At 39.2% G+C, this 26,604-nt stretch overlaps 2 protein-coding genes across 2 annotated transcripts; both read right to left on the reverse strand.

Annotated features, from left to right (window-relative positions):
* Nucleotides 1-1,834: 1,834 nt before the first annotated feature.
* On the reverse strand, nucleotides 1,835-3,579 carry LOC149406634 (uncharacterized). The gene has a single exon (XM_089625820.1). The coding sequence runs from the start codon at nucleotides 3,468-3,470 to the stop codon at nucleotides 2,262-2,264; it is 1,209 nt and encodes a 402-aa protein (XP_089481946.1). The 5' UTR covers nucleotides 3,471-3,579; the 3' UTR covers nucleotides 1,835-2,261.
* A 7,256-nt stretch (nucleotides 3,580-10,835) lies between these two features.
* Nucleotides 10,836-15,598, reverse strand: EMB2761 (threonyl-tRNA synthetase, putative / threonine-tRNA ligase). The gene is made up of 8 exons (XM_089607881.1): nucleotides 15,074-15,598; nucleotides 14,845-14,991; nucleotides 14,604-14,751; nucleotides 14,270-14,523; nucleotides 13,759-14,136; nucleotides 12,968-13,276; nucleotides 11,335-11,535; nucleotides 10,836-11,253 (listed from the first exon to the last, which is right to left on the reverse strand). Exons 1-8 carry the CDS (start codon nucleotides 15,413-15,415, stop codon nucleotides 10,987-10,989), a joined length of 2,046 nt encoding a protein of 681 aa, XP_089464007.1. The 5' UTR covers nucleotides 15,416-15,598; the 3' UTR covers nucleotides 10,836-10,986.
* Between the last annotated feature and the right edge of the window lie 11,006 nt (nucleotides 15,599-26,604).

Raw genomic sequence — 26,604 nt, forward strand, 5'->3', positions numbered from 1 at the left:
GTACGCATCTGTATTTGACATGACTTGAGCTAAAGATTTTCCCTCTCGTTTTGAACATTGATTGCGTATCTTTTATGCTTTTTAATTTGTACTCATTACTGAATAGAGCATTGATTGCATATCTTTGATGGTTTATTTATGTGTTTATCAACAAAATATAAATCGACTTGTTAAGAATATATGATTTTGAATGCATCAATGAGTTTATGCCATTATCGACCACAAAAAAGCAACAAGGTAAACGGGCGGGCAATGGCTGACGGCTCGGACCAAAGTTTGCTTGCTATGCATAGATGAGATTTTTCCGAAAATTGATTTTGCTTTTTTTTTCTTTTTGTGTATAAACTCTGAATTTTATCCTAAAATTAAAGTAACACATATCAGTCGTAAAATATTTGACAAAACTTTGACAAAATGGTACTGAAAAAGTGTATTCACTGTTTCTTTGATGTCTCTAGGTGATGTTAAAACAAGTTAAGCAACACTAGATGATTTACCAAATTAAAACACTGTAGATCAAGAGACAGGGAATTGGTAACTCAATTCAGCCAAACGTGCATACTTTTGGAAGGATGATACTCTCGGTGGAAAGATAACTTTACTAACTTGTAGAATAAGTACAATGACGGACAACATTAAATGACCACCTTTCAGGTTTTCTAAACTTAAAGACTACCTTGTGAATTCTAACACAAGCTTTCCTTATGTTTGAACTCCCATCGCTTTCCACTCAACTCACTCACCAAGTAATTGATCAATGCTTATAACAATGCATGATTTACAATATCACAAAACAAAAACCTTACTCTGATTATTGCACAGACAGTGTCAATGAGGAAAGAATCGGAGTAACTTCACACAAAAACAATGGTGTTTTCGGCGTGACAACTCTCTTGAAAACTCTAAGTGTAATTTTTATCCAAGAGGGTAAACATCACTTTTATATGTGCACTTAGCATTTCGAGTGGCGCACTTGGCATCTCAAGTTCAGTCTTTTGCATCACCAAGTCAAGTGTATCTCGAATGTTGATCCTGAAAACAATAACAATATTTTGGCGATTCCGAAGACCATCTAGAGATCGTGACATGTTGAGTTTACCCTTCACTGTCACGATTCTCTCGAAACTGTCGAAAAAATGACGTTAATGACCTCAACGTATGGTGCACTTTTCATCTCGAGTGTGTCTCTTGCATCATCGTGTATGCCTCGAACGTTGATCCAAAAAAGGACATTAACAAAACAAAACTCATACCCTCGTATAAGAGAAAATCGCTCACAACTCAAATTAGATCCTTCAAGGTGGATGATTACAATTAATTGATAATCATGGAGTAGCATATTTTTGTTTCCTTTGTAAACGGAAAATTAAAGTAGACGTCAGTGACACTGCATGCATTCGTGTACTATTTTAGAAGGATCTTTCTATTATATATTCACGGAGAAACTTCTCTTTTTTGGTGGGACCTTCACAAACACATGCGTTGCTCTTCCTTTTGCTTTCTTCTCTCGAATCTACCAGATTGTTCCAACAACAAAATCCAAGAAGAAATATTTGGCACGAAACAATAGTCAGGAGGTTTCAACTTCAAGTGCATCCAAGCCAAACAGTGACTACACATTCTAAGATATTTTTGTACTTCATGCTTGGACTTGCATGCCAAAACTCGACAATAATTTATGCGATTATTCTTGTACAAATTATACATCCAATGTGAATATTATCATTACGATGTTATATAGACTTCAAGAAGCATAAAACGACAATTTCGTGGCGCAATCTACTTTCAGAAATATTTATTAGTAGAACAATCACTAATTAAATTGAACACGCAATCAAAGAAAAGGCTGATAAACATATGATATAATATATAATATTGTTACAAACTAGTATCAAATTACACACAAATGATATGATCATGAAAATGGCTCCAAAAAAAAAAATCCATGACCTTTACATGCATTGGACCAGAAAAACAAGGGTCTGTGCATGCAATGCAATGGAATCATGACCACAACACATGAGGAGAGAGATCACAAAACCGTCCCTCTCTCTCTGTATTGCTTAATGGCGGTCCCATGGTAATTAATATATCACCCTAAAAGTAAACTAGCTATGGATGCGAAAGAGAAAATGGGCCACCTAAGGAAAGCAAGGAAAGACAAAAAAAAAAAAAAAGAGTCTTTCCTTGCCTCTTGGAGGAAAAAAAAAAAAAAAAATTTGGTCAACTGTCAACTGTTTTTTTTTTTTTTTTTTTTCCCCTCACACCCGATCATCCCGGAAGAAAGGCGTCGTCATCGGAAAAGAAGAAGCCGAGGAAGTAGAAGCAGAATCATCGCCCAACCTTTCCAACTGCCGACGAAGCTCATTCGGATGATCATCAAAATCATCATCGTCACGACGACGACTCGGCATCACGAGCATCTCGTCCTCCTCTTTATCGTGATCGGCGAAACGCAGGCAATCGTGCGGCTGCAAAAACAGATTATTATCCGAATCCAAGTCGTCCCACCCCGGCCCCGCCGGGCCCCACCCGGCCGGTATCGAGTTCATCCACTCCTCCCCCCACACCACCTCCTGCTCCTCCGCTGCCGCCGCCGCAGCCGGCGGCGGCGGAGGCGGCGGAGGAGGAGGAGGCGGCTGCTCCGGCGCCGGAGATGGCTCCGTCTCGGCGGCGGCGGAGGCGGCGGGGGGTTTGCTGGGGAAGAGGTGGGGGAAGTTGAGGCGGGCGTTTTCGCCGCGGAGGCGGAAGGCCTCGCGGTCGTAAGCCATGGCGGCGTCCTCGGCGGTGTCGAAGGTCCCGAGCCAGAGGCGGGAGCGGTCCCGCGGGAGGCGAATCTCCGCCACCCATTTTCCCCAGTGCCTCTGCCTCACTCCTCTGTACAGCTTCGTCGGGCTCACCGCCGGAGCCACCGCCGGAGCGGGGCCAGGGACGAACCCGAGGCTGCTCCAGTACTGCAGAAACTGCTGTTGCTGGTGCTGAGCTGTCGTCAAGGGGTTGTTGCTTGGGGAGAAAGATATCATGTGGTGAGGGGATTGGAAGATTGGGATGGGATAGTTTTGGTATGCGAAAGGGAAGTTCGGAGGAGGGACTAAGAGCTGATCGATTTGGGATTGGGATTGGAATTGGGATTGGCTTCGTCGTTGGTGCTTCTTCTTCAATGGTCTCCGACTGGACATTGACGAAGCTTCTTCCTCTGCTTCTTCTCCCTTCGACATCTCCGAATCGATTTTCTTAGATTTTCCGGTTTTGTAATCCGCCATTTTTCTTTCTTTCTGCTTCTTCTTCGATTTCTGTTTTTCTTTGGTCGATGGAATAAACAATAACAAATCCCAGAGACCTGTAACGATGGATTCGGCGAGCGAGCGAGCAGTGAAAATTGAAGAAGAAGAAGAGATGATATGAGGCGTGTTTTGCGCTGAGTGCTTGTGAAAACCAGAGCTTTTATATATACATATATAAATATGCATATGTTTTTGTGGTTTGTTTGGGAGTGTGTGTTTGTTTGTTGGGGCTAGGAGAGAAAGACAAGCGAAAGGCCGGTTTTAATAGGACAGCAGATTAAGATTTTTGATTAGTATTTTTTTCAAATATTATAAAGGGGAGAGAATATGTAGAAGTCTCGTGGTTGGTTGGTGGGTAAAAGGCTGGGACCCACACGCCTCCACTTCTTCACTCAATTTCATTCTGCGATTGCCTTCGCTTCAACTCTAATCTTTCTGTGTCTCTCCACTCTTTATTACTGTGCTGTAACTCCAGATTTATGTAAACGAGATCACTTACATAGTTACATATATATATATATATATATATATATATATATATATATATAAATTTAACTGGAAATTCATTCGCCGCGTTACCTCGTTTAGTAAAACATCTTGCACTCTGGCTTATCATAACCGGCTCCAGTTATAGGTGAGCAATGCTGGTGCCTAGGATCTCCGATTGAACTAGGCTCCAAAATTTTTATATTTTTAAGTTGTTAAATTTTTTCTTTTATATTTAAATTTTTACTATTATCGAAAGGTCCCCAAAATATTAATTCGTTTAAGACCCTTAATGAATTCGGGTGAGTTTGGACTGGCTCTAAGGTAGATCATCCCCTAACAAATAAACCAACATTAGAGGATCAATTAAAGAATGTTGGTTGAGTTAGTAGAAAGAATGGTGATTTATATATTAAAAAAAAACATATTTCGAAATATTTATGAAGAATTTGAGATTTCTTGTCCACCTAGTCGACTCGTTATTTATTAAACTATGTTGTCGAGACTATTTAGTCTGTTTTGTCAAAGACGTCTCGGGGATCATAATTGATTAGTAAAATAGTCGAAAATTTTGAATTTTCAGTAAAGTAGCCGAAATTACGTTATCAAATTTTTTACACTAAGATTAAATTTTTTGACAATTATTTTAAGCAATTTATCATGTTCAAAAAAATTAATACAATGGTAAAAAAAGTTTTTGAAACTTGGTTATTGGACATTTTGGTTGTCTCATTAACTTTAGACAAACTTTGGTTAATTTACAAATCCAATATTTTGAATTGGCTATTAAGCTAAACCATTCAATCATTGTTGTCGAGACTATATAGTCTGTTTTGTCAGAGACGTCTCGGGGACCATATATCTTTGAATTGAGCTTAGACAAGATTTGGATCTGAGAGTGTTTGGCTCAGAGAGAAATCCTCTTTGAAATATTTGTGTATTGGAATAAATTGATCGATCGATTACAGAATTTGTTATAATATAAATACACTTGATAATCAGTTACATTTACAACTGATTCCATCTAACATGCTTTGACTCTATGACTCTTAGTATTAACTCGTTAGCTGACGTGTCTGCTGACTCAGCTTTGAATCTCAATAGCCCCCCTCAAGCTCGATGGAGATGCCTCTGCATACAGCTTGTCTTTAAGCTTCAGAAATCGAGTGACTATTAGCCCCTTGGTGAGAACATCAGCTATCTGATCTGTAGTAGGCACGCATCGTATGTCCAGCTGGTTCTGAGTGACCATATCCATATAAAATGCAAGTCAATCACAATATGTTTTCGTTCTCGCATGATATACAGGGTTAGACGCTATTGCAGCTGCTCCAAGATTATTACACCATATAATGGGGCTATGCTTGAACTCGATGTTTAACTCTCTTAATAGAGATTTTATCCACAACATTTCAGCGGCAATGTGGGCGAGAGCTCTATATTATGCCTCGATACTGGAGCGAGCAAGTGAAGCTTGTTTCCTTGAACTCCAAGAAATAAGGCAACTGGCAAAGTAGACACAGTATGCACTAGTGAATCGTCTGTCGTCAGGATTGCTTGCCGCATCAACGTACGCAAAGCTTGTGAGTGTGAGAAGCTTTGAGGGCTTGAATGTGATGTTGTGTTTGATGGAGCCTTTGAGGTATCTGAGAACCCTTCTTGCTGCAAGCCAGTGAACTTATTTAGGATTCTGAAGAAATTGGCTTAATCTATTGACTATGAATGAGATGTCAGGTCTAGTGATTGTAAAGTGCAAAGCACCAATTAGACTTTTGTACATGAAAGGTTTTTCCATTAACCCACTTCCTTGGACAGAGACTCATTTGGTGCATCGGGGCTTGAACTTGTAAACGCCAAATCAAGTAGTTTTCTCTGTTGAGCTTCACCGAGATCGCCGTATTGAGCGTCGGAGCGAACTGTGATGTCGATCCAGTCCTGTGCAGATCATTTAGTGACGACGAGGAAGACGAAACGCCTTCAAACGCAATTGTTACGTGCTCTGATACCAAGACAAGATTTGGATCTGAGAGTGTTTGGCTCAGAGAGAAATCCTCTATGAGATATTTGTGTATTGAAATGAATTGATCAATCCATTACAAAATTTGGTATAATATAAACGCCTTCAAACGCAATTGTTACGCGCTCTGATACCAAGACAAGATTTGGATCTGAGAGTGTTTGGCTCAGAGAGAAATCCTGTATGAGATATTTGTGTATTGAAATGAATTGATCAATCCATTACAAAATTTGGTATAATATAAATACACTTGCTAATCAGTTATATTTACAATTGATTCTATCTAACAGATTTAGACTCTATGGATCTCAGTGTTGACTCGTTAGCTAACGTGTCTGTTGACTCATCTTTGAGTCTCAACAAGCTTTCGATAGTTCTTTAACTAAATCAAAACACCATATACCCTAGAAACCGAATTTCACATAGCATGCTTAACATTTATTATACAATGCGTTATCCATCGCCATCAATTAACCCTCTATATACACAACTATACCTTGAAGTGTGCATAAGTTATCGTTCTACTAATCACTTGTCTGTTTTCTTCAATCCCACTGATCTAGAGATGAACAAAATATTTGATGGTTTAATATCGAATATGAGCACTCTTTCATTTATCATCTAAGAGCATTTTTATATTACAAATATCTATTTTTAGTGATATAGATTTAATAATAAGAGATAAAAAAAAAAAAAAAATCTCTATTTCAAAATAAAAGCCACTTTGGCTAGTTGTTAAAAAGTTACAAATGTTTGCTAAGTTGTAATCTAAAACGTTTCAAGTAGTCAATTTAATACATTTTTCTTTAAATAATCTAAGTTATAATCTACTAAGTAACTTGGCACTCTTATTTATTTTATTAGCAAAGGTATAGCTTTAAACGTCGTCGTTGTGTTTGTGATGATGTTTTGTTTTAAAAATATATTTGCGGGTCACTTTCATCTTAATATAATAAACATACGTACGTTTATAGAGGTTTTATAGTAGTATTTTAATCAAGTCAAATGCATAGCACTAAATAGAAAAAAAACGAAGTATGTTTAGTAAATCGTAGTGCTGAGAAAGTGATTTGCCCAAACTAAAGATAATCAGTTAATAACATCCTTTCGGTATAAGGTTTCAGTGGAGGATTAGGACTTGCAAATAAAATTCTTAATTAGTTTAATGGGATAAGTAGTACTTGCAGTTAGGGGCTTTATAAGTAGGTTTTTTATATTCCGATTTCTGTGGAAGAATACAAAGTTGGATGGTTTGAAGTTTAAATAATTGGAGATGCCATGAAAGGTAAAAGACAAAATAATTAAACAAGCAAATATCGTATGAAAGCACCTTAATGAGAAGGGCTCCAAAGCGGACTAGGTTTTGAGTTTGGACTAAAAGATAATATACATTTATCAAAGTATATTTAAAAAATTAATAGAACTTTTCTATGCATTTAGGTCAAAGTATAAAATGCGGTTAATCCATTGTCTATATTTCTATTTAAGAAAATGCGCAATGTTCTTATAACATATATTCAAAAAAGATGTCGGAATTTTGTAATTCACCCATTTTTCTTTCTTATTAAATTGCGCATCCTTAAACTTGATTAATTTCCATTCTTATTGTCACTTGCCACATTATTAAATTAGCTAAGTTTCAATTATTAACTAATCGTGGACTGAAATGCAGTTGTAAAGTTTCATACAACTTAGTTATAATTTCATTTTTTTTATATAAATAATGTATTATTTAAAATCATGCTCTCTCTCTCTCTCTCTCTCTCTCTCTCTCTCTCTCTCTCTCTCTCTCTCTCTCTCTCTCTCTTAATTTTTTACGTTAGTATACATATAGTATTTTACGCTTTTTAATTTTTTTTATTGTTATTTATGTTAGTACATAACATATATTAGTTTACGTTTTATGTAGTAAATTTGTAATTCAAAACTTTTTAGAGATCTTTGACATTACAAATATATATATATATATATATATATATATATATATATATATATATATATATATAAATCAATTAACCCAAAATTCGTGTGCGAAAGATATGTCGGCCTCGCAAATCATATGCGCGACTGCTTTGGTTCATGTTTGACAGAATCCTCTTTCGCACATTCTCTCTGCGTGCAAAGCAAAGTTTTTTTTTAGTGATTTGGAGGGTACGTATGTTTTGTAGGATTAGGCTAGAATAATTGTTCAATAGTTGATCATTATCACGTAAACATGTGGTAGTTTATGAGAACGCATCGTAAATTTTATAAAAAAATTAAATCGTTGAATCAAAATTTGGGAATTTTCTAAAAAAAATTTGGCATGCTAAACAAAATAAAATTGTCTGGAAGGTTTGTAAGGGGCGGATCCCGACTCGCACCATGCTGGTTAAGAGAAAAGGTCATCACTGACGATTGTTGCCCTATTTGCTCAAGTAAGGCTGAGACTGATTATCATGCTCTCTGGGGCTGTAAGTGGAGCGGGAAGGTCTGGAAAGAGGCTGGCTTTGTTGAGCTCCTTCCAAACCACGGAGAAGGGGAGGCCTTAGACATCATCCTCAGAGCGGCGGACTCTCTCGAGGTTAGTGACTTTGAATTTTATATTACTATCATCTGGGAAGTGTGGAATCACAGGAACAATGTCGTCTCTGGGAAGAAATCGTGGAATCAGACTGAGCTTGTTCAGTGGACGGGGAGCTTCCTTGAAGAGTATAGAGGCGCGAATAAGGGAGTCGTGCGGGTTAAAGAGAAAGAGACGACTAAGCCTAGGTGGACCCCTCCGACGCAAGGAACAATCTCGGTCATTGTGGATGCTGCTCTAGTCCCGTGATCGCCTCGCAAACGCTTTCCCAAGCTAGGGTTTTTCCCCCAAGCTCGCGGAGGCGTTTGCGGTTCTCCAAGGCATAGCTCTGGCTAGCAGTATCGGCGTTACGAGTTTGGAGCTTCATTCGGATTGCTCGGAGGTGGTGAAGGCGGTGGCCGGGGGGATGATCCCCACGACTGAATTCGGGACGATCTTGCATCATATCAAGAGAGAGGTAAGCAATCTAGATGAGTTTAAAATTATGTTTATCCCTCGTCTCTGTACCATTGCGGCTCACAACTTAGCCCGTTTTGCTGTTATTCATAATTCTAACTCGAGATGGATGGGGCTTGTCCCTCCATGCTCGGAGGAGGCTATACGGGCCGATGATAGAGAGATTCATTCCCGTGCGTTGGGTTAGGGCCTTTTTTTTGTTATTTTGTTTCTATTAATGTCTGCGTGGTTTCTGATTGTATTTGCTCATCTCTTGTAACCACGGTTTTCCTCCGCCATATGTGAGGGTTCTTATGCTATTTTTGTGGTTCCGCCCATGTTTCAAAAAAAAAAACAAAACATTATTCTAAAAATATGTTACAAAATTAATCATGACTTTGGATTTTTTTTTTTTTTGAATTTTTTCTAAATTATAGGAAATAGAAAAACAATTATAACAAGAAACGACAAAAACATTTGATCTGGGGGGTTGACATTTTGAAAACTAAATTATAAACTATCATCTAAAAATTGACAAGGGAAAAGAAATATAGCACCTAAACAACATATGTAAGAGCGAAAGAGATAAGCTAACATTAGAAACCTGTGTAGACGTATTGGTCCATTACTTTCGGTGGCAAACCAAAACCAAAGAGATATATATATATATATATATATATATATATATATATATATATATATATATATATATATATATATATATCGTGCTCTTATTATAAGTCAATACACGGAAAAAGGGTCGGTGAAAATCGGCACGTGTCGGTGGTCCACCACTCAACATCTTCAATAATCATTTCGTTACTTGTTCTTAAGAGAGTTGAAAACTGAGACTCTGATATGTCTCATCTCTCATGTATCCAACAAAAATATCTGATCATCTTTAATAGGAAGTTCAAGACTTTTTTATATCGTGAAGAACAACTCGGACCATTAACACAACCACCTCTCTCTTTAGTCAGACGGTCCACTTTTGTATTCTTTCGCCCTAAGCCATTATGATTACAGATAATAAAAAATAAAAAAATTACTCGTTAGAAATTAATATAACTTCAGCGAATGTTAAACCAAAATATTAGTAACATAATTAAATTTTTAAAAAAATTTAAATAATCTTTAGCGAATAAATTAAATTTGAGAATTACAGTATTATAATTTTTTATCCTAATATATAAAGTATTAGCGCTTAAGTAAATATACAATATTCATAGTAAATAGCCCAATGATTTATCATCAAATAAACTACAGCTTAATTATTCAAACATTAAAAAATATAGTTTACTAGCATAGCTCTCCTATAAATGTTGTTTGAATTTGAGCTATTCTCAGATAATTGAGCTGGAATTTTAACATAAGTGATCTAAAATTCTAAATAGACTATATGTCTAGCTCAACTATCACCTCCTGTGTGGAGGTCGTGGGTTCAATCCCACCGCAGCAAAAGCTGCCTTCAAAAAAAAAAAACTATCATCAATTAGAAATCAGTCCATACGATCGGTTTAGTGGCTTGTGTTGTTGCATCTCATACTTGTCATCAAAGTTGTCATATATTGCTTTAATTTTTAAGTCATCTACCACTATCCAGTTGAAGAAATAATGTTGAATTTGGGTCTATATAGGCTTTTTCATGGTCAACAAAACGCGTTTGCATGAATTTCTCCATAAAGATGATCGCTTTTATCTACGATGTCGTACAGAGACAAATTGGACAAACCACAAGGCGTATATTACATGTCAAGGTCTAATGCAAACGAGAAAAAAAAAAAAAAAAAAAAGATCTAAGCGATATAATATTATTGACAAGGAGAGATCGGACAAAAAGATCCAGAGCCCATAGAGCTCAGGCAATGGAAGAGAATTCCAAGGGCAAATTTGTAATGTGAAGAGAACATGTCTCTAATGACTAATCACATAAAGCCTATAAACTCATCTTGAAAATTAAACGTGTAGATTTTATTTGCTCACGCACATATGCAATCGGCCTTGAAACCGCCGCCTGGAAAAAAAAAACAAACTAAATTTGACAGACAACTTGTATGAATGGCTTTTCATTATATTTATAAAAATTTACCCCAAAGCTTATCAAACGCTACACTACTGATCAAAGCATATTTACTTTGCTAAAATTATAGCTCTGTCCTTGTGCCTTTGGGGTTGAAAGTGACTAGGAAATAACACCTATTTTAAATCAGAAAGGATGTTCTGTTTTCGATGGCAGACTTGGTTCTACCCACAAAATCATCAACTGGCATAGTTCCAACATCTCCAACAAATCTCGATCTCACCGTAACACTATGAGTTTCGACTTCTTTGGCACCAACAACCGCCATTAATGGAATCTTCTGCGTTTCAGCGTTTCTTATGAGCTTTGGGAGTCGCTCTCCGTGGCAAACCTCGGCTCGAATTCCATTTGCTTTCAGCTTTTTGGCCACGTCATAGCAGTAATCAAGCTGCACCAATAGTTGAGACAAAACGCGTTAATTTATATTAGCCTCTCTACACACTTGCGAAACAATCGATAAAACAAATACCTGAGTATCTGTAACTGGTAAAATCCTAGCTTGGATCGGAGATAGCCACAATGGAAAATCCCCAGCGTAGTTTTCGATGAGAACTCCAAAGAACCGTTCCAAAGATCCAAGCACCGCTCTGTGGATCATGATAGGCCTTTTCCTCTTTGAGTCCGAGTCGACGTATGTCATGTCAAAACGTTGCGGTAAGTTGAAATCAACCTGGATGATGAATAAAGTAAGCTTGTCAATCACTTGACGTTACAATCATGTCACCATTTCGTATCACGAACACAAATCGATATTATTTTTTTTTATTGATCATGAACTTGATGATTATACACCAAACTGGACCACAATTTGAGAGGGAGGCCGATTTAATTCACTCGTATCCTCCACAAAGATCTATGACCAATACATAGTAAACACTAAGAATAAGCAATTAGCAAAAATAAACATATTAATAACATGGTTTTCTGCCTCCACAAGTTCCTTCTCGAAAAAGACATTTACTGCGATATTTCAGATCGCCCATAAAGTGGCTAGAATTCCGATTTTCACTACTTCACGCCGTTTTGAGCTTTTACCAAGAGTGTTGGCAAAGGAGAAAAGCTCGGAGAAGAAACAACGAGATGAGGCGTCGATATCATCTTTCTAGGAGCCTTTCATTTCCATATATTTGCGAGGATGACTGCTAAAGGTTCTGCCTCGGATGAGTCAAAGTCAAAATACGGAGATTTGCTTGAGAATTCTGATTCATCGCAGAGAAGAAGTGGTAACAATAGAGGTATTGGCTTTCATGGGGAACCATCTCAGCGTGATACTAAGTTTGTGAAGGCTAGAGATATTATGAAAACCTCTGCTCCTAAGAAGATGGTGAGACATCTCATTTTAGCTTCTGATTTGTAATGATTTTGTAGGGATGGGTAAGGTCTGTACAAGAAGACAAAATTGTCGACCATAATTTCAATTTTGATCGAAATCAAATGAATTTTCATAAGAGAGGCCAGACCGCCTTTGAAGCCTCTCGATTGGATAGATTCCTATGGAAGTTAAAATCCTAACTTTCCGTGCCCAAACCGTCCGAATCTGAAGATTGGGGCGTTCCGGATACGGAAAATTCATCCCAAAGAAGGAAAAAAAAATTGGCCAATTTCCAAGTTTCTAACTTCCCAAAACCAGATTACCGAACCACCCCTTACCTTCCAACCTAGTCGCTCTAAGAAGGGTTCTTTGGCGGAGCAAATGTATTTCCAAGGACTCCGATAGGGTATGATATCCAGCCGTGGTAATGACTCCTTTTCCAATATCGTCCGATTCTCCGCTCGGCATTCTAAATGTCGACTATAGTATGTAAGGAGAGATAGAGAGGATAAGTTTTCCTCCTTCCAAAAGTCTACCATCTCGCCCCATAGAGATAGAGAATTTTTTGTCCTTTCTGCTATGAACCAAGACACGAGCTAGTTCTTAATAGTTTTAGCCATGATCAAAGCAAGATCATAGCAAAAATCCGACAGTCAGAAGGCAATTTTTCAATTTTATTTTTAACTTTTTTATATGCCATACTCGCACACACAAAAAAAAAAAAAAAAAAAAAAAAATTAGACTTTTCTTGACAAAATAAACCACAAAAAGAAGGAAGTTATGGGATTGCCTGTATGGTTGAGCATTGCCACTTCCTTCCAAGAGCATCTTCGATCTTAAGATCAATCTTCGGGCCATAAAACGCGCCGCCGCCTTCGTCGATTTGGTAGCTCCAACCCTTATCGTCTAAAGCATCTTTTAGTGCAACGGTCGCTTTTTCCCATATATCATCAGAACCCACAGATTTCTCGGGCCTTGTTGAAAGATTCACCTCATATTTATCAAAGCCGAATTGGAGCAACAACTCTTCTGTCAGGTCTAAGACACCCCTAATTTCGTCTTTGATTTGATCAGTCAAACAAAATATATGTGCATCGTCCTGAAACAAAAAATAAATAAAAAATAAAAAAATTGGTCAATTAGTAAATTTACAAGCCTGTCATTTTGTAGTTATTTGGATAATACCTTGGGCCAATTAATCCTAGACCGCAGTTCTTTACTGAAATGATCTCCCTTTTTCATTAATAAAAGCTCTGTTTCTCTTAAAAACACTAAGTAAGTGAAACAAATTTTTTTTTATAAAAAACAGTAGAGAATTAAGTAAAAAAGAAAATCATCTGATAACATTAAAACCCACGATGAAATCCAAAACCGACCATACAAAAGCCAAAACCCTTAACCAGGTTCAAGTTTTCTTTTCAAAAAAATTATCATCAACTTCCTTGATATGATCTTTTTCTAATAAAAGGGTAAAAAAAAAAAAGTACCACAATTTGCGAGCAAAATAGATCATGTATTCAAAAAGTTTCAATGCCATACATGTAAGAGAGAGAGAGACAGAGAAAGAAAACACAGACATACCTGTGTGAACCCTCTGACACGAAAAAGGCCGTGCAAGCTCCCAGACAACTCGTACCGATACACCGTTCCCAGCTCCGCAACTCGGATCGGGAATTCGTTATAAGAGTGATTCTTTCTTTTGTAAACCAAAATATGGTAAGGACAATTCATGGGTCGGAGTTGGTAGAGTTCGTTTTCGACGTCCATCTGAGCGTACATGTTCTCTCCGTAGAAGTCTGAATGGCCACTAATCTTCCAAAGATCAGCCTTTGCGACATGTGGCGTGAACAGCAGATCGTACCCTCGTTCGATGTGTACTTTTCTCCACAGATCTTCTATCACGTTCCTCACAATCGCGCCCTTTGGATGCCAAAAGACTAAACCCCCGCCAGCATCGTTCTGCAAAGTTTAGCCTATAAGCCACAAACATATGACACCGAATTCCGACTAAAAAATGGGTTATAACAACCCGTGCAGATGAAAAAGTTGTGACGAAAGCTGATCCGATTAACGTTTATATATGAATATATACCTGTATAGAGAAGAGGTCGAGATCTTGTCCGAGTCGTCTGTGATCTCGGCGCTTAGCTTCCGCTTTGAAGTGAGCGTAAGCCTTCAATTGTTCTTCGCTTAGCCAAGCCGTGCCGTAAATCCTCTGCAGCATTGGTCTCTTCTCGTCTCCTCGCCAGTAAGCACCGGCCACGGATTCGAGCTCAACGGCTCTTCGGTTGATCTTTCCCGTTGATTCCACGTGGGGCCCGGCGCAGAGGTCCCACCACTCGTTACCTAAGAAGATTTATCACCCGAAAATTCTGATACTTCAATTAAGATCACACATTTCAAAATTGCAAGTTCTTTCTCCTTACCAATGTGATAAATGGTGATCGGCTCTTCTTTAATGCCATCCAAGATTTCAAGCTTGTAAGGCTCGTTGAGAGACTCTATTCTCTTCCGCGCTTCTTCTCTCGAAACCTCTTCTCGCACAAGCGGCAAATTCTTACTGATTATTCGATCCTACAAGTCATACATTGAAGATTCGGACTGAACCATAAAAAGCCTCGAAATCGCTTATCGAAATCGAAAAACCCTTATTCTTAATGCATTTACCATCTCCTTCTTGATCTTCTTCAAGTCTTTCTCCACCAATGGCTCCATATCGAAATCGTAATAAAACCCGTTTTCGATCCACGGGCCGATTGTTACTTTTGCATTAGGAAAAAGCCTTTGAACAGCCATAGCCATCACATGTGCACACTATTATAAAATAAAATAAAAAAAACGAAATTAAAACAAACAAAAAACGAAGAATCCTCTCGAGTGGGTTTTCACAACTCACTGTGTGGCGAATTTGTAGCAGCTTCTCAGACGAGTCGTTGGTCGGAAGGACGAGCCTCTCTTTTTCTGAATCCTCGTTGATTTCCTTCTCGGGTTCGTAAGTCTCCGAGGACGAGGACGAGTCTGTAGCCACAGCTGAGGATACAGTGGAAAGTCCATTTCTGGTTTTGCTCTTCCTGTGGTGGGAATGGAATGACGATAGCTTTCTGAGCTCCCAAGCGAGAGTGTTGAGATTGTTAGCAGTGTCTATAGAGTGCTGAAAATGGTGGTGAGGTCTGTTGTTGAGGAGTGGGATTGAGAGGTGAGTCGAACAGTGCGAGAATAGAGAATGAGAACTTGCCATTCCTCTTTTTCTTTTTTAAAGAACGAACATTTCTTTGGTACGCAAAAAGAGGATTTTCTTCTTCTTCTTCTTCTTTCTACTTCAAAGTTCGAACCTTTCGCAAGAATGGATTTTGAGGTTGGAGTTTGGACCACGCTATGGCTTTGTGTGGTTGAGGTTTGGTTTTGTGTCTCTTAACCAAAACCAAAAGTGCTTGATAAACTTTTCTTTTTTAAATTAGAAGACATTATATACAGTTCCCAAGTTTTTCGTTGTGATTATCTTTTTCACCGCCGCAAGTGGACTGATTTTTACAACCTGAAATGGGTTAAAGTTTTTTTGCTTTGATTCATATCGGGGTTTGGTTTTTGATGATATCCAACTAATATTCAAATACTATTTAAGAGTATTTCGACCCATGAGAACTCATGGACTTATAAATAATTTCCCCACAACAAGGGTGACTATTGTAATTATCTTTGAAGTACTAAATTATAGCTGGATTTTTCTAGTTTGAAATTACGAAGTGTGATTTTAGAAAACAAAATAACGGTCCAGATTTCTCTCCCACTTTATTCGAATGGCATCTACATATTAAAGCTATCATCAGAATCTTCATATAATTTATCACGACAGTTTCGACGTCTTCAGGACAAATTTTCTTTAAGAAAATAAAAACGGTCCTAGGTCTTCACTTTTCATGGGCCTATTTAGTGGAGTCAATGCCTAAAATTGTGGTACATGCTTAAAAGAGAAGATTTTCTCTTGCATCGAGTCTGTCTGAGTTTAATTTGCCTCTTATCTAGTCGTTTTATCTATCTTTTAATAGTAGGGTGGTTATATAATGGGCGGGTCACTCATAACCAAACGGCCCCTTAAAGTTTCAAGAAACAGCTAAATTAGTCTCTATTTTTTTTTTTTACGGTGAAAGTCCTTCATGTTTAGTTTTCCTCATGTCGTTGATCCCCAACCCCATTTTAGCGTCAATTTTTGACGATGTTACAACAAAAACGTTAGTTTTGACTGACTTCGGGTTTTAAGTCATAATTTAGACAAAGAAAAGAAATAAAATGAAATAAAACATAATAAAAACAAATCAAAAGAAATCAAAACAAACCAAATTAAAGAGTTTTGAAATAAAACCGCCATTTAACCTTACACCGAAAATGGAAGAGAACGAAGAACCCCAAATCGAAGAACCCTACATCGAAGAAACCGAAATTGAAGAAGGAAATGGTGAAGAATTTGACTTCGTAGAGGAGGCATATGTTGGCCAGGAAGAGAATGACGAAGATCGACACCCAAAGCACCCTCAACAATGGTGGTCGTCGGTGAACCAGGCATGTGAAGAAGGTGTGGGTGGTCCAGGCGAAGACTCTGAAGGCATTAGGTCAGAGAGTGAGCTTGAGAGCCTATACGACGAAGACGATGAGCAGCCATCGAGGAGGTCGTTCAACCCGCGAGCAAACTTAGCAGAGTTCAAGTTCAAATTGGGTATGCTTTTCCCATCTGTTGAGTCTCTGAGATGCATGTTAAGAGAGGTTTTCATTAAACAACATAGGTCATTCAAGTATCTGTATAATGATCAAACCAGAGTACGGGCTAGGTGCACAGGAAAAGGCTGTAATTGGACGTTATATGCTAAAGTTCAGAATTCTGATAATAGGACTATGATAATCAACACTCTTTCAGACAATCATGAGTGTGGACTAGTGTTTGATAATAAATTAGTCACCAATAAGTGGTTGTCTGTTGAGTTCCTTGAGTACTTTAGGCTCAACCCTAACATGGACTATCAGAACTTCAAAGAGCTAGTTGTTGCAGCTCGTTACACCAATGTCAAGTGTTTACTAGAGCCAGGACCAACGCCAGAAATGCTCTAGAAGGTTCTGTTAGAGACCAGTATGCCATTTTGGAAGATTATTGCAAGCAAATCACTAGAACAAAAAACATCATCCGGTACGACGAATGTCGCACCTAATAGTTTACTAGGTGCGACATTAGGTGCGACAAAGTCGCACCTAAAAGTCTGTCGCTAATACCATTAAGTGCGACATGTCGCACCTAATAGTTATACCTTTAGGTGCGACACTTTCAGATGCGACTTTGTCGCACCTAATGCCCAAACTATTTTCCTGACAAATTTATAAAAATTGGCGGGTTTTTCATATCAGGTGCGACATTGTCGCACCTAATAACATTCTCGCCATTATATTCGGTGCGACAGTGTCGCACTGAATATGTTTTTTTAATTAAAAAAAAGATAAATTACATAAATGCCCCCCCTGAACTTTTGACCATTTAACAACGTGGTCCCTACTTTTATTTTTCTTACAGCGTCACCCTTGAACTTTGACAATCTTACAAACTTAGTCCTTCCGTCTATTTTTCTCAACAATCCATCCATTTTTGCCCATGTGATTGGCATGTGACTATTTAAACAGGGACAAAATTGTAAAATAACAAAAAAATATTGATTTTATAATTATTTAATATTATTAAAAATTATTATTTATTATATAAAAAAATAAAAAAATATATATAAAATAATTATGTAAAATATGAATTTTTAATAAAAATGAATTGTAAAAATGAATTATTATTTATTATTAATTTTCTATTATCGTGAAAAAAAAACAAATATAATGGAAATGTATAAAAAAAAAAGTATTAAAAAAGACAACAAACAAAATGAAAAATGAAATTTTTTAATTTTAATTTATTAATTTTAAATATAAAATAATTAAAAAAAGGATATATAGGTAATTTTAAATATTCAAGTTATTACACAAGTTAAAATAGACGGAATATACTCCCAAAATTTGACGGGAGGACTAAGTTTGTAAGAATATGAAAGTTTAAGGGCGACGCTGTAAGAAAAATAAAAGTAGGGACCACGTTATTAAATGGTCAAAAGTTCAGGGGGCATTTATGTAATTTATCCTTAAAAAAAAATTACAAAATTAGAAAACTAAATCAAAATTCATTTAGAATTAAATAAAAATTAATTAAAAAAATTCTAAATTAATTAGAAATAATATTCTGAAAATAGAATTCTTAATTAAAAATACAAATTCTTTCTAAAAAAGCGAAAAAATGAATTCCTAATTTTTTTCCTATAAAACTTATCGATAGTAGAATTCCCTCTACCGAATAAGTTGCCAGAACTTCGGGAACCGCTTTCGCATTCTCGTCCACCGCTGCCTGACGCGCTGTCGCTCATTCCGCCGCTTCCGTAAGGACGGTCTCGCAAGAAATCCATAGAACCAGGCGTAGAACCCGGCGTGGAACCTGGCGTCTGTTGATCAGCCCCACCTGGTTGCGATGCAGGCGGAGGTTGGGGAGTCGTGGGAGGCTGATTGTGCATCTGGCTGAGGAAGGCAATCTGTTGCCGCATCTCCTGCAGTTCGGCTTGTTGGGCATCCATCTGAGCTCGCATCTCGGCACCAATGGATCGGTCTGAGATGACGAACTTGACGAGCCTCTATCTAGCGTTTGGGCACCACCCAGCGATGACCTTGGGATCGAAAGCCCTAAACCGATTTCCCAGTCTCTGTGTACTCCCAAAACTTCGTGCATCGCGTACATCTCCGCTTCTTCTTGGGAGATCACGGTGTTTTGCTCCGCCGTTTGCCGCAAAATATCTATCGTTTGGGCTGTGATTTGATCCTTAAAAAAAACCACAAAAAACTTCTCAGATAAGAATAATTTAAGTAATTAAATATAGTAAATAAAACAAGTAACTTATGAATTGCGACTTCGCGAAGTCTGTCGTCCACGATCCCTTAGCGTCATGGTGTTTTTCTGACCATATCGCTAAAGCCGAGCCTATACTCCCATCTTCCCTTCGCTGTAATTTTTTAACATTAAAATATGAATCACATATATATTGCATATTAATATTAAGCGACTTACGTTCCTCGAGCGATGACCAAAAAAACTAAGCGACCCTTGTCTCGCCTTCGTCTTCTTCATCTTCGAATTTTCCCGGTTGCGGACAGACTTCGCCTGCGAGACATAAATTCGTTAAGTTCAATATTAAGAAATTCAAATAACCATCGGAACTTCAACTCATACCTTATGCTCCAGCGAGTCGAACGTCTCTATTGCTTTCAACCAGGCTTCCTGGTTATAGCCTTCAGGAGTTTCGTTTTTAGCGAGATCATTACTCCCGCAAAATGTCTTGAAGAAGAGCTGCGACAACCTCGACTTCTGGCCACGGCGCATCCTCTTCGCATCGCGAATGATAGCCATATCAATCTCGTTGCGAATAGGATCTGCAGGCACAAGCTCACCATTGTCGGGATGTTCATAAACGAAGCGATACTCGTTATGAATCGAGTTCATAAGAGCCGCCACACTCTGCGCATGCACATGATTCCAGTCTGGGAGGTCGACTGGAATGGTACTCTTGATCAGGTTTCCTAATCGGTTTTGGAACGTCCCGATCAATGGATTTTGCTCCCTGACGTCTTGGTAGAACGCCTGCGCAGTCTGATCGTAGCGAACTATGTTCGCTCCAGGGGTCCCAACACCAGCTCTCGCAGAAACGACGCCAGTCGTTGGTCCCCGCTTCTTCCTCGGCATCTGCGGGGTTTCACGTTCTCCTCCTGATGGGTCCTGACCTGAAGTAGACATCCTGCAAAATGAATTGTAGTTTTTATTTTTACTATTTAATTAGTATTTGATGACTATGGTTATTACATGGTGTTAGTCATTCATCGTTGTCACTCGATGTAATGTTAGTATCGACATCAATATCGTCTCCCTCAAAAACGGCGTACGCCTCATCTTATTCATCCACTTCTTCATCATCTTCAACAACAGTAACAAGCTCGGCCGTAGCGGTTTCGTGTCGATGATTAAGACGATCGATATTTGACAATTCTATTGTCAATGGAATCGATGCTGAAGTGGTCGGATCAACTTCAGGAATGTCTCATATCCCTCGTTGATTGCATTCCTGAACGATTTCCCATTCGCGACCCTTAACGAGATCCTGGATGTAAAACACTTGCTTCGCTTGAGTCGCGAGTATAAACGGCTCTTCTGTAAACCACTCTTTGGCGGTATACGAACTCGTCGCTCCGGTGGTCTTATCAACGTGCACTATACGTCCTGCATTGTACTTGTCACCATACCATATGCATTTGAACAGTACGACACGACAGTTATGTGTATAGTTCAACACGATTACGTCTTCCATTCGACCGTAAAAATTGAAGTCGTTCACGGGCACGCAAACACCGCTATTCTGGGTGATTCGTTGGTTATCACGACGACGAGTGATGAACTTCACGCCATTCACAAAGCAACTCGGATACTGATGAGCAATTTGCATAGATCCCATAGACAATGCGTAAAGCTCTTCAGACACGTCGGAACCACTAACTTTCATGTCATAAATCTGGAATATGCAAATTAAGATTGTGTCATTAGCAATTTTAGTATGCTTTCAGCAAATGAATCCTTTCAGTTTAACTTTTTCGCAAACCAAATTTTGAATTCTTTTATGTGCACTGCTTCGATATCAGAATCTGCAGTTCCCGCTTCAGAGTTATTTTGTATAAATTTCAAATGCTCACTGTTAACATTACGTAATTAGATGTAAATCAATGAGCTAGATAATGTAATATTTAAATGAAAGATTCAATTACATCAAATACGGATCGATTTCTGGACAATTGGTAAAAATGTACCACTCCGCCTTCTCTTTTTGGTCGTCGTCTAAAACTATCCGCTTCATCACCATGTAAGGCACACAGTTTTCAGACCGGAAAACACTAAGTTCCCGGACTTGAACTTCATCGACAGTTTTCTTATCTTCGAGATACCTTGCAACAAATGTCAATGCCTCTTCTACAACGTACGCCTCCGCAATGGAGCCTTCGGGTCTAGCTCTATTTCTGACAAATTATTTTAACGTTCCAAGGTATCTCTCAATTGGGTACATCCATCGCATATGCACTGGACCGCCACACAACGCTTCATCTGGTAGATGAATTGCCACGTGAACCATGATCGTGAAAAAAGCTGGTGGAAATATCATCTCAAGCTTACACAATATCTCAATGATTGAATCTTGCGCGTTTTCGAGATCGTCCACTCTCAGGGTTCTAGAACTGATCAACTTGAAAAACTTGCAGAGCTCGGAGATCGTCTTATGTATCGGTTTTGGCACAAAAGGGCGAATACCATCAGCTAACAGCCTCTGCATGATCACGTGACAATCGTGCGACTTCAAACCTGTGAGCTTCCCGTCAGCAGTTACATTTTTCTTCAAATTTCCAGCGAGCCCGTCTGGGAATTAACAGATTGGAGGAACTCGGTAAACTGTTGTCTCTGCTCAAGCGTTAACGTGTACGCTGCTGGCGATTTGTACCACTCATTCTTTTGTTGTCTCAAGTGCAGAGAAGACTTGATTTTCAAGTCCATCAAGTCAAATCTCGACTTCTCCGTATCGTAGTTCTTCTTTTCCAAGCTGAGCATCGTCCCGAGAAGATTCTCGCACACGTTCTTCTCTATATGCATGACGTCCATGTTGTGCTTCAACTCTAATTCTGACCAGTAAGACAACTTATAAAAGATGCTCTTTTTGGTCCAATTCAATTCGCACTCAACATGTTTTCGTTTGCCGATATTTTTGCCAGTTGTCGTGGAAGAAACACTAGCCAACTAATCGAGTATGTCTTGCGCAGTCAACTTGACAGATTTACGACGCTTCTCGTGACGATTTACGTAGTGATCAATGTTTTTCCTCAATCGGTAAGGCGTTGGCAAGAATCAATGATGGTCATAGTAGACAATCCTGTTTCTAATTTTCATAGATGGTGTCTCAATGTTGCACGTGGGGCACGCAAGATACCCTTGGCCACTCCATCCCGACAAATACGATCGAGCCGGAAAGTCGTTTATCGTCCATAGACGCGGCACGCAACCGAAACACTTCATCGTTCGCCCCGTCTCGCACTTGGAACCCAGTATCCCACAATTCTTTCAGCTCTTCAACTAGTGGTTCTAAAAACACGTCCATGTCTTTTCCAGGTGAGCTCGGTCCAGGTATCAAAAGCGCCAACATCAAGTACTCTTTTTTCATGCACAACCAAGGTGGCAAGTTGTACGCAGTTAGTACCACGGGCCACATACTATACGCTAGACTCATTTTCCAAAATGGGTTGAACCCATCAGAAGCTAGTCTCAGACGTACGTTACGAGGCTCTGCATCGAAATTTGGGTAACTATTATAACTAACTTTTTCCGAGGCGACGAGCTAGACGCGAGGCCGGGGCTGGGCCAAGAAAGGGCCGGGGGCTATTTGGGCGGCAGCGGGTGGGCCGAGGGCGGGCCGGGGGCTGTTTGGGCCGCAGTGGATACGGGGGAGGGTCGGGAGCTGTTTGGGCGGACCGGGGCTGAGCCGAGGGGGTCACGGGGCTGAGTCGAGGGATGGTCACGGGCGGACCGGGCTAAGCCGAGAGTGTCACGGACGGCGGGGTGACCGGGGCTGAGCTGAAGGGGGCGGCGGGGGAGGACCGGGCTGAGCCGAGGGGGTCACGGGCGGCGGGGGACGACCGGGCTGAGCGAGGGGGGTCACGGGCAGTGGGGACGGACCTGTAGGTCGGAGAAAGACAGAAATAAGAGAGAGAGATAGAGAGAGAGAGAGAGAGAGAGAGAGAGAGAGGGAGAGAGAGAGAGATAGATAGATAGATAGATAGATAGATAGATAGAGGGAGAGAGAGAGAGAAAGAGAGAGAAAGACGTACCTTGGAGGAGGACGACGAGGTTCACGGCGGAGAGGACGCATGTCGCAAGAGATTGGCCGAGTGAAGCGTCGGAGAGAGAGAGAGAGTTAGATAGAGAGAGGGAAATATGCAGTGTTCGGGCGAGGAAGAAGACGCTCAGGTATTTAAAATACCCTAAAACTATTGGGTGCGACACTGTCGCACCTAATACTCATATTGGGTGCGACAATGTCGCACCTAATGTCGCACCGATTATGAAATTACAAAACAAAAAATATTCGGGGGGGAATTTTCTGACCGTTTTAAATTTTAAACCCATTAGGTGCGACACATGTCGCACCGAAACGTATTTGGTGCGATATTTGTCGCACCCAATACCATCAGGTGCGACATATTTATATCAGGTGCGACTTTGTCGCACCGAATACCACTAAACATCAGCGAAAATTTTTAGTCACTTGGAGGACTATCTGGTGCGACATGTCGCACCTAATACCTTTTCGCACCAGAAATGTGAATTTGTAGTAGTGAATTCTTGCAACTAATCCAGGTTCAACAGCTATATTGAAAACAAACTTAGTTGATGACAAAAGACTGTTTCAAAGAGTGTACATTTGTTTGAATGCTTGCAATGATGGGTTTAATAGAGGTTGCAGACCCTTAATGGGATTTGATGGATGCTTTCTCAAAGGATATTGCAAGGGCATGTTACTTGCTGCCGTGGGTATTGATGCTAACAACTCATGCTTCCCAGTTGCTTATGTTGTGGTAGAGAAGGAAAATACAGAGACATGGATGTGGTTCATGCTGCTTCTCGGTGAGGATCTTGGCATACAAAACTCAACTGGATTTACTGTGATTAGTGATAGGCAGAAGGGTTTGGAGAGGGGTGTTTCCTGGTGCAGAAGTTAGATTATGTGTTAGGCATTTACATGCCAACTTTAAGAAGGAACACAAGGGGTTGTTACTCAAGCAAATACTGTGGAACTGTGCTAGAGCTTCAACATAAGAAGAATTCAAGCTCAAAATGAATGAGCTAAAAGATGAGAATGAGAAGGCCTTTGAATGGCTTAGTCAGAAAAACCCGAAGGAGTGGAGTAGGTCTCAATTCAAAACACTTGTCAAAAGTGACATGCTGTTGAATAATCTGTGTGAGAGCTTCAACAGTGCAATACTCATGGCCAGAGACAAACCTATAGTTACTTTGTTAGAGAAGATTAGGTTTTGGCTAATGTGTCGGTTTGCAAAAAAGAGAGATGCAGCTCAGAAATGGAAAACTCCAGTTGGTCCTAGAATCATGGAGATAATTGAGAAGCACAAGAATGTATCAAGATACTGTCAGTCCACACTTGCTAGAAATTCCAAATTCCAGGTACTTTTGATATACTCTGTAGCTTATAGCATTACTGACAAGTTATTAACAATACATTGTTTTTCAATTGTCAGGTTAACTTTCAAGGCTCACAGTCTTTTGTTGTTGACTTGAGGCTTAAGGTATGCACTTGTAGGGTCTTTCAATTATCTGGCATACCATGTCCACATGCGTTGACATGTATTTGGGTATCTGGACTCAAAGACTATGACTATGTAGACAGTTGGTACAAGCGTGAGGCCCACAATGCGTTACAGTGTGATAATTGAGCCAATGGCAAGTCCAGATAAGTGGCCAGAACCTGGTCTCAACAAAATTCTGCCACCACCAGAAATGACATTGCCTGGAAGACCTAAGAAGAAAAGGAACAAAACAGGTGATGAGTCAGCTCATGGGTTTGGGCCATTTCCAGAGTATACAACTGAAACAAAACATTCTAGGAGGGGGAAAAAGAATCACTGCAGCAATTGTGGTGTAGAAGGGCATTCCAAGAGAACCTGTTCTAATCCAGGATCAAGTCAGGTATAATTTGAATTGACTTGTAAAATTTTATATGTAAATCTTGACAATTGATTTGCTTGTTTCACAAGTCAAGCCAGCAAAGAAGATTAGCATACCTAGGACTCAAAACCCTGCACCAGAGACACTCAAAAGAAGGGAGAGAAGACAGAAGCAAACTGCCCAGACACAAGTTTAGATGGATTATGTTGTTTTGGTGTGCATACCTGTTTTATTGGAATTCTACTGAAAACAAATTATTTAGTTGTATTATGTTGTTTTGGAACCTGTATATTATGATGTACTATTTCAGTTACAATTCAGTAAGATTTTAGTACCAAATTAATATCAATGCAGTGCCATTGCAGTTACAATTCAGTTCAATTTCAGTGTCAATATCAGTTCAATTTCAGTGTCAATATCAGTTCAATTTCAATGTCAATATCAGTTACAATTCAGTTCAATTCCAGTGTCAATATCAGTTCAATTTCAGTGCCATTTCAATACCTATTCATTACCAATTCAATACCAATTTAGTTCAATATCGGTGCCAAATCAGTGAAATTGCAGTGCCAAATCAGTGAAATTGCAGTGCCATTTCAGTTCAATTTCAGTGCCCTTTCAGTATCTATTCATTACCAATTCAATACCAATTCAGTTCAATATCAGTGCCAAATCAGTGAAATTGCAGTGTCAATTCAGTGAAATTGCAGTGCCAATTCAATACCAATTCATTACCATTTCAGTACCTATTCAGTACCAATTCATTACCATTTTAGTACCCACTCAGAGTTGCCATTCAAACCAGATACCAATTCAGAAACAATTTTAACTTGCCATTCATAACATTACCAATTCAGATACACTTTTACAAGTCAATTCAGTTACAATTTGCACTACCAATCATCGAGCACAGCTGCATACGATCACTACAAACATCATAACAAACACTCCAACATTTATGTACAACATCTTATTCACGGGTTCTTTGACCACAACTTGAACTCTGCTACATCATTCTTTGACACTTGATGCTTCTGCTTGTTCTTTGTAGTGGCAATTCTCCAACTCCAACTCCAAGCGGTTAATTGTTCTCAGTAGCCCAGGAAAGACTTGTTTTGACCTCTCACAAATGTCTGGGTCAACCCACCTAAAACTTGTGCATCCACCATCTGCCTACATAACTCAGACCAAAAATCAAACCTAGTTTAGTACCGAAATTAAACTACCAAACTAAAAACTAGGGTTTGAATCCGATTAACGTTTTTCTGACATAATCAGAGCTACATAACTTACCTTTTTCTTGTAACAACCAAGGAATCTTCTACCCGGGTTTGAATCCGTCCACGACGTCCTTTGCACCACCGCGACCCCACACGAGCAACGTCCATTAACTATCCGACCATGAGATACCGAGTTTTGACTCCCAGTGGTTCCTCGCCTCGACGTGCGCTGTGAGTGGCTATATAACGACGACGCTGAACCTTCATCACCCATTTGAGTTCGTGATGAACTGATTAGCACGATAAAGATGGAATTTAGGTCTAGGGTTTTCAATTTTGGATTTGGGGAAATGTTTGTCGATGGCCTCTGTTTTCTTT

The sequence above is a fragment of the Urtica dioica genome, chromosome 1 (assembly GCF_054948205.1).
Source record: "Urtica dioica subsp. dioica isolate 48M chromosome 1, U.dioica_male_clone48M_v1_H2, whole genome shotgun sequence".
In the NCBI taxonomy this organism is placed as follows: Eukaryota; Viridiplantae; Streptophyta; class Magnoliopsida; order Rosales; family Urticaceae; genus Urtica; species Urtica dioica.